General features: G+C 34.0%; 1 protein-coding gene across 1 annotated transcript; it reads right to left on the reverse strand.

Moving 5' to 3' along the window:
• Window positions 1–516: 516 nt before the first annotated feature.
• LOC125840726 (telomere repeat-binding factor 1-like) lies at window positions 517–7,574 on the reverse strand. Its single transcript, XM_049519693.1, has 7 exons — window positions 7,403–7,574; window positions 6,289–6,465; window positions 5,899–6,116; window positions 5,295–5,379; window positions 3,985–4,068; window positions 3,477–3,827; window positions 517–879 (listed from the first exon to the last, which is right to left on the reverse strand). The coding sequence occupies exons 2-7, from the start codon at window positions 6,436–6,438 to the stop codon at window positions 865–867; spliced, it is 903 nt and encodes a 300-aa protein (XP_049375650.1). The 5' UTR covers window positions 6,439–6,465; window positions 7,403–7,574; the 3' UTR covers window positions 517–864.
• Between the last annotated feature and the right edge of the window lie 1,684 nt (window positions 7,575–9,258).

Consider the following 9,258-nt stretch of genomic DNA (forward strand, 5'->3'; position numbering starts at 1 on the left):
CATTCATGCCACATAGATTCGGTAAAGGTCAGAAGGGTTTTAAATATGTGTTCTATTGAGTTTAAGAGTTAAGATGAAATAGTGATGACTGATGAGTATGAAAATCCATAATACAAACTCATACAAATACAAGGATCCATTAGACTATTTCACTATTTTAATATAATAAACAAGTAAAAATAGACAGAAAAAGTAACACTCTGATTTCGGTATTAGGAATATAACTTTGAATACTTTTTAGTGCTAAATATACATATCTGCTTAAATAATCAATTCAAATAGGTAAAAAATAAAAGATTCCTGTAGTACATGGGCTGTTTTGAAGTATTGATTTCTGTCGAAGGGATTTGAAATCATAAAAGTAGATTGAAAAGAATCCACCACATATAATATATATATATATATATATATATCTGAGATGTGCCCAAGCTTGTCTCCTGAACTAATTTCATAATTTTCTTCTTGATTCCCACTTATAGACATTGGCCAGAAACTACTTTAGACTAATTTATTCTCCTTCCAAATCCAGTTCAAATAAATAATAAATCGTCGTACACTAACAATAGAGCATCCAGTACATCCATGCATTAACAACCCCCTTCCCGGGGTTATTCCTGTTCCTCGGGAACTCAGCTAGCAGAAACGGTTACGGTTAAAAAGGAGACATCTGATTTGGTTAAGTCCTCTGGTGAACAGGAAACACACTGATACAATCAAAAACACTTTTACTACTAACAACCCAGTAGATTACACTTAGCATGAAACTTGTTGCCGTATGTACAAGCTGTGAGGATACAACATCAAACTGGAATGGGATCTAGCAATTCTCTAACTCGCACATCCACCTCACCTCCAAAGGAAAGATCAAGCATGTATCATCTAGATATTAGAGAGACAATCAGAAAAAGAACCAAGAAATAATAGCGTAGCAGGCTTTGGACATAGTACATCAGTGAGGATAATCAATTTGCATCGAGCCAGTGTAAACATCTTAGGTGAAATTCCATCAACTTTGTAAAGCACCTAGTGTAGATAGGTAGTAGTTACCTAACTAGGAAAGCAGATAAATACAAACATATCAATACTTGTCTGTGTCTACTTTTATTTTTATTTTGCTCTCATTGAAGCATTGATGTCAAGTTAATTTGTCATCCCAACAACCTGCTGTAATCAACAAGATCAACAGAGATACCAAATGAATCAGCTACTAAAAGAAAACCACCCTTCCCCTCCCCAACAAAGTAAAAATGAAAAATCTCATAGAAAAAGAAACACATTGAGAGCTTAGAAATCTCTCATGCAAAATTAGAAGAGATAAATGTCAAAAATACACCTGAACTATCACTTTTTTTGAGTTTCATACCTAAACTATTGGAAGTGTGAGTTTCATACCTAAATTTTCACTTACTAGTTTGAAAAACACACCTCAGTGGTGTGTGTAACACTCTTTTATTTGAAAAAACACTGTCACATGACATTCCACATGGATAAAATATATTTTATCTTGATTAAAATTAAATAAACTATTAATATTAGTTAAAAGTTAAAGATTAAAGTATTACTCCCTCCATTCCATATTAGTTGATCACTTTTCATTTTGCACGTTGCTTAAGAAATCATAAATAAGAAGATAATTTTACTAATTCACCCCTTAAAAACTCTTCTTGGAATTTTACAAACAAATGTGAATACTTTAAAAAAAAATTAATTGCAAGGGTAATATAGAAAAATTTTAATTAGTGTTTTCTTGATTTAGCAAGGTGATCAATTAATATGGGACAACTACTTTTATGATAATGATCAACTAATATGGAACAGAGGGAGTACTATCTCCAAAAAGAGTAAAATTCATACTTCGCCCCCACCCCCCAAATCACTCACTCTTCCTTCCCAATAAAATTTAATATTATTTTTATTTATAAAAAAAATAAAAATCTTACCCCACCCCATCTAACCCTCCGCTCCTAATTTATTTATTTATTTACATTTTTCTCATTTTGTGTTAGATATGTACATATATATTTTTTATAAAAAAAATATAATTTTTTTGGGGATAGTAATACTTATCTTTAACTTTAACTAATATTAATAATTTATTTAATTTTGTCAAAGGTGGAATGTTTTGTCACTGTGGAGTGTGATGTGCCAATGTTTTAAAATAAGAGAGAGAGTGTAGTACACACACCATGAAGAGAGTGTAATAAAAGAGAGGTGTTTTCTCAAACTAATAAGCAATAAGTGATAGTTTAAGTATGAAACTCACACTCTCTGTAGTTTAGGTATGAAACTCAAAATATGGTTAGTTTAGGTGTGTTTTTGACACTTATCTCAAATTAGAATAAACGAAGTTGAGTATGCAGTGCCTACAAGACTACAACTTCCACTTCCTCACACAAGTGTAGGTTGGTGTGATTAGGGATGGCAGTGGGGTGGGTTGAAGCTTAACCCATAGAATTTTAAACCGCCCTGCCCCGCTTTAACATTTCTCCTATTTTAACCTGCCCCGCACCACTTATGTTATCTCTACTTTTTTTCTTTTCTTCATTTCGTTACTTTGCTAAAACACATAATTTAACATTACATTATATTTTTTTTAAGAATAAAGATCTAGTTTAATTATAAACTCAGTTGTTATTTTGCTAAAACACACAAATTTTACAGTTTCTAAACCTTTAGGTGGCAATATATCCAAAATAAATCAAATTCAATTTCGTTTACAAATAATATCAAATAAATTTCCAGAACTAAAAACCAATTTTGTTCTGGCTAAAAATATTGATTTTAAGAAATCATACAAGGTACTTGTTTGAAAACCTTAGAGAAAGAGAGAAGAGAATAATTAGTTAAGAGATTAGACTAGAAGAGCGAAGGAAAAAGTTTCAACCCGCAACCTGCCCCGCTAAATTTCTTAAAAAATTGTTTCAACCCACCCCGCCCCGCCCCGCATAGACTGAGACCTGCCCCACCCCATGGCCATCCTAGATGCAATTATACTATCCAGAGCTAAGTGAAGCAGTTCTCTATACGAATTAGTCAAAATTTAACATTGATCAAGAGACAAGCTGAAACAGAAGCTAATGAGGCCCAGAGAAAGATTATGCCGGTTGAGGCACAAATATTGCTACCCACTCCTATATATTCCTCCAGGTTTCACTTGAGACTTGTTAAGATGAGGTCTTAAGAAGCAAGGTTTATATTTAACTTAGAATATCTGTTTTTAAAACTTGTACTATAGTAGATTAGAAAAATCTTGTTTCAAGTAGAGTGAAGGGGAAATGATGAGTAAAGATTACGGATCTACACGATTCCTGTTAGTTAAAAAATGCTCTCAAGCAATGATTTCTAGACACTGAATCAATAATGGTTCCACACATAAGGAAGAACATATTCTAACAACAATAAAATGAAAGATAGGAAGGAGAGACAAGTAAAATGATAGACAGTGACAAAATAATTGGCATAAAAGGATGTCTTACCATCCTTGGGGCGCTTCTCCCATGTAATGTCTTCTTTGCAGCTACTGAAAAGGCTTGTGCAGCTTCAGCATCAGCTTCAGCAGCCTCAGCCTCCCTACCAGCCTCCTCAGCTTCAGCTATGGCTTCTTCTGCTTCAGCAACCGCTAGTGCAGCAGCAGCTGCAGCCTCTTGAGGTGTCATGTTCCTCATTTTAGCTAGCTCTAAATCTATCTGAGATGTACTAAGCATGTTCATATCATCCTGATCAATCTTAGGGAAGATCCTCTGCCTGCTGTCCAAAAGTGTAATAGACAGGTTTCTTCTACTGTCAGATGGTGTTGACGTAGGTACTATTCTATACCTACGCTTCATCTAAAAGAAAATATACTATTATGATCAATCAAGAAGAAAAATTACTAGGCATAAAAACACTTGAATCCAATTCCAATTCTGATTGTATTCACTCTAGGGTTAGGTGAGAGGATCAATAAGCCAGTAACAGAGATGTCAGGTACACAATAAAAATCACCTTGATAAGCTTCCCAGTTGCAGTTAAATACTTCAGTTTCCCGGACAGTAGCCTTTTAAAATTTGGAGGTGCCCAGTACTGGTCCTAAAAGAATAGAAAGAGTGGAGCATTCAATAGAATAGTCTGACAGATGCAGCCATAAATTCTGGTTTTGATACGAACTAAGATTCAGCAATCATGACATTTACACATCAACTAAGATCTGTAAGATGAGTTTTGATGTCACCCAATTAAACATAAATGTATTAACCAAAAATATTGTCAGGCAGGATGCATACACCAATCGTAGATCATTGAGAACCTGATCAATAAAGCCACTACATAGGGGATGAGATAGACAAAGTTATCCCGTGGACTCAGATATCTCATGGGATTAGTTATCCCACCATATATATGGTACAACTTATCCCATCATTTTTTTTTGAGAAGGTAACGATTTGTATTATAAATCAGTACTTATGTAGTACTGAAAGCCCCTTTACCTTATCCCATCATTGTAGTACAAATGATGGGATAAATAATGTTAGGACTAACTAATACCCCTAACCAAACGTAGAATAAAATAATCCTACGTTTTGTCCCGGACTATTATTCCTTATCCCTCGTACCAAACGTCCCCTTAGTATAAGGAAATCACAATCATACATTGAGAAGAAATTATTAGTCTAGCAGTATCAGATTTATATTAGACTCATGCAACCTCATGTTCTGCATATACTAAAGCAGACACCCTATTGAACATACATGTATTGACCAGAGTACTTGGTGCTGCCGACAGGGTGCATGAGCCCATAAATTGTTCAGTGAGGACTTCACTAGCAGAGCCTAACACCTTGTTCTATGGAATCAAGATCATCTGTTCAGAAGCAAAAAAGTTAATGTGGCCCTATCAGACCTATGCGCACTCGATGCAATCTAATATTCTGCATATACTGACCAGATGCTACACTAGGACCCCCATTGCACTGTATTTATTCATCCTAAACTGTTACTTCTAACAGTCAAGAGTTTAAAATTAAAAAGAAAAACAATATTAGGAAAAAAAAACTTCACGCACAAACTGTGAACAAAGAACTTAAGAGGTTTGATGATACTGAGGCTTACGAGTCCTCATAGTTAAAAAATACAAGAAGAACAAACATCGTTCATAATGTTGCTATCTGCACAACAAGAATCAATACCTAAAATTCAGTCCTTTATAGGTCTCTGAAAATTTTGTAAGATTTCCCTGCATGATAATTAATGATTGGTACTCTAGATTATATCTAGTTACTTTTCTACAAGAAAGCACAAAATAAGAACACACTTACCTCTATGTATTCAGCTATTGTGGTCTTGTTGGAACCACCTGGCTCCTTCAAGGTGTTTATAGCCTCCATTATAAGATTATCCAACCTATAATATTATCAATGCAGCAACTATGAGAGACAATCCTCATTCGAAAGTATGAAAATAAGAATAATATGTGATCCCATCAAGACAGGTAACATTATTTCATACTGAGTAAAGAAAAGGAAAACTCAATGAACCTCTTTGTAGGTAGCCAGCATACACTTAAAGCTGAAGAATACAACCTTACCAGTTTCAACAAAAAAAAATACATATAGAAGTATCATATGCATGTTATATTTAAACAAAGCACTTGCTGGTTTCCAAACAAACATGTTTGACAAAGAAAACAAATATGCACTTCAGAAATCAAATTGGAGCATTTCTAAAAAAATTTAGGAAAAAAATTGTTTCCCAAATATTTCTAGAAAGCTTCTCCAACAAATATTTCTAATAAACATGCAAATGCCACCTAAGAATAATAGGACATGCAAAATCCAACAAGAAACTATATCATAAGCACCATAAAAACTAAGCGACTATCACAAAGAGCTACGCTGCAACAATCAATCAGCAGTGCTAAACCTTATCATAGATCGTTTTGAACCATGTGCCTGAGGAGATCCACTAGAAGTTGTGACAGGCCTTGCTTCAGCTGTTTCCTCATCACTCTCTGCAGCAGTAGTATCAGTCATAGGACTCCCATCTTGTTTAGGTGCCTGTCTCATCTTTTTGACAGCCAACCTTGCTTGCTCCCGAGAACCCCAACCGTTTGCCATCACAGTCATGTTCCTCCACTTGTCCTGAACAGCATCAATAAATATGAATAGGCAAGCATATTAACACCACATGCATAGATAAGAAACTTAAAATAAGACTAGACCATGCAACTATCATTTGGTTTAAATAACTTCCAAACTTCCTCTGCACCAAATATAATTATCTAATGGAAAAAATGATAGCAGGAACCCCTACCTTGAGATCTACATTTGAACGCAAACACAATACTCCACTAAATTCTGGATCCTTGAGAATCGTGCGCCATTTACCTGGCCCGTGCTTAAGTATCCCAGCTTTAAGAGCAGCTTCTTCTTCTGAAGTCCACTTCTGCTTAGGTGCACCCATCAAAAACTGAGGAAACTTCAGAACAACCTACTCAAAGGACCCACAAAAATGTATCAACAGACCATCCGAAGAAGATAAACTGCACCATATATAAGACGGTTAATGGCTATCATGCATCTGGAAAGCCAAATTAGCTTGAATAATAAACATGAAGAAATAATAAATCGGCTTCATTTGGAGAAAAGCAGATGCATATATAGTTAAGTTAACCTTAATAAACATAAATCTTGATGAGGATGCCATTCATTGCATAATTGCATAGAATGAAACCTGGTGTTAGAGAAGTACGTACTAGATAAATTCAAGTCTGTTAAACATGTTTGTGATTTGTACTTTGGAATTAGAAAGGTACGCGTTACAATAATCATGTCACTTAAACTTGTTTGCTGCTAAATCTTCCCAAGTCCAGGAAAAAAGAGAATGATCTAACTCCTAAAAGGCCAAATGTTTTATCCATACTACTGCCTCTTTCCTTCAGGTGCATTTGCGAAACACTTCAATCTAATTCCTATTATCTTTCAAAATCAAATTAGAGAAGTTTCAAACGCACAAGCAAAGAGACAACCAAAACAATACATACAGTTAAAGAACGAACTGGGTAAGTAAGCCTTTCAAGATGATATTAGATTTGTAGTCCCAACACGTCTTATGCGAGTTTAGCCAGTTCCAAGTCTGGATAAAGCATGAAACTTGACAGCATAAAAAAGGTTCAACTATAATGATTCCTCAGAAAATCATTCCAACACTGGAATGTGAGCTTCATAAAACGTAAAAGAGTACTACAACCCATGTAAAAATGGTCTATCTATGATTAACAGAGTAGAATGGATATACAATAAACTAATCTAGTAATGGGACAGAATCATACATCTTTTTTTAGCTTAAAATAAGCACAATTTCACATTCTGTTAGCCAAACTTTCAACAGATTGAAGAAAATATAAAGTATGGATTAAAAAACAGACCTGTTGATCGCAATTGTATATTCAAACGGATAATCAACAAAATAGCAGTACATGAACATAAATCGATTGAGTATTCGAATAGCGGGATCTAGCTATAATCCAATTTGTGGAAGATCGCAAACCGAAACCCTACCTACATAAAAATAATTGGGAATTTATTACAACGGACTTCTTCACACATACGTTTACGGAAGTTATACGCATATCTTACCACTATATTTTTTAATAGAGTTAGCTCAAATAAAATAATTTTGATATAAAGAAAGAATAGAAATATATTACAACAAATAAGGGAAATAGTGTATCCCTAAATGAAAGAATACGAATAACAATAAAATGATTTTAGTTAGTAGTTGAAATTCAGTAAACAAATTATGACTGAGATAAAAAAAAATCGAATAACATCAATACAACTAGTATAACGATAAATACTAACAAGTCTGAATCGACGAAAGCTAGAAAACACTTCACTAGCTACTAATCTTCTATCCTAATACGCGATTCCACACCTTTTTATCTGAGGCATGTCCTCGGTAATTTGAAGTCATGTCATGTCTTGTCTAATCACATCTCCTCAATGTTTTTTTGACCTATTTCTACCTCTTCTTGTGCCTACTACATTCAACCTCTCGCACCTCCTTATTGGAGCGTATGCGTATCTCCGCTTCACATGTCCAAAACAACGAATTCTCTTTTCTCTCATTTTATTCACCAAAAGGTCACTCCTTATTTATTTGGTGTAACCACATTCCTAATTTTACCGTTCTTAATACATGTCATAATTTAAAACTTATAATTGAGATCTAATTAATTTAATATAAATCGAGAATTGTGGGATTGTAAAATATTTTAGAAGTAAATATGTGAAAGCAATTAATTATATTAATCACAATTAAAACTTTTTTTAATTAATGGAATCTCAACTATTTATTTAAATTATGACATGTACTCTTAATTCAAGTGAAAACTTGAGGAAAATAAAGAGAAGAAAAATGAAGAGGAGTCAGATTCAAATTTGAAAACCTCTCTTCTAGTGTGTTTCTTCTTTCCACTTTTAGAATCAACTAGTATCGTCTGTTCCTTGCCGAACATTATTAAAAAAATCATTTATATATATATATATATATATATAGAACCCTCAATCCGATGACGTGGCTCCACCATAAGCAAGAATTATCTTTTTATCTATTTATTTCCAAAATTACCCTTCCCCTCTACATTAACAACGCCGCTTCAGCCTTCAACAATCGCTTCTCCGGTTCATTGTTTTACCACTCTTGCTGCTCTTCATAAACGTTATGACTTCTTACAACAGCCGACTTGCCTAGTGGCGCCCTCACAAAGCATAATTTCATAAAAGTCACAACCTTTCAAAAAAATCACAACTTTTCATAAAAGTCGCAACTCTTTAGAAAAGTCAGTACTCTTCATAAAAGTCACAACTTTTCATGAAAGTCACAACTTTTCACCAAAGTTACAACTTTTCACCAAAGTTACAACTTTTCAAAAAAGCAACAACTTTTCACAAAAGTCACAACTTTTCACCAAAGTCAAAACTCTTTATCTTTCATTCAAACATTTTGAAACCCAACACTTAATTCCAAGGCACCAAAAGAATAAAGAATAAACAAAGAAAATTGATTTCAATTGCAATGTGACATTACTACTCTTGCATCTCTCAGTCCATAACACATAACGCTACTTGAATGGTTGAATTCATTACATTAGGCTCTTTAGTAAACAAAACTTCTATTTTGCGACTATTATTTGTAGGTTTTTTTCCTCTATAGGGGAGTCGAGTTTAAATACATAAGCTTCTTATGAATTGAGTTTCATTCTTCAAATTTTTCTTCATC

This window comes from Solanum verrucosum, unplaced genomic scaffold, assembly GCF_900185275.1.
Source record: "Solanum verrucosum unplaced genomic scaffold, falcon-dt-bn FXZP01000176.1, whole genome shotgun sequence".
NCBI classification, from domain to species: Eukaryota; Viridiplantae; Streptophyta; class Magnoliopsida; order Solanales; family Solanaceae; genus Solanum; species Solanum verrucosum.

Coding starts and splice junctions, on each gene's coding strand:
- LOC125840726 (XM_049519693.1), bottom strand. CDS start 6,438: ATGGGTGCACCTAAGCAGAAGTGGACTTCAGAAGAAGAAGCTGCTCTT. Junction 6,117..6,288: donor GTTCAAATGTAGATCTCAAG/GTAGGGGTTCCT, acceptor GATGCTGTTCAG/GACAAGTGGAGGAACATGAC. Junction 4,069..5,294: donor CAATAGCTGAATACATAGAG/GTAAGTGTGTTC, acceptor CTATTCTTTTAG/GACCAGTACTGGGCACCTCC.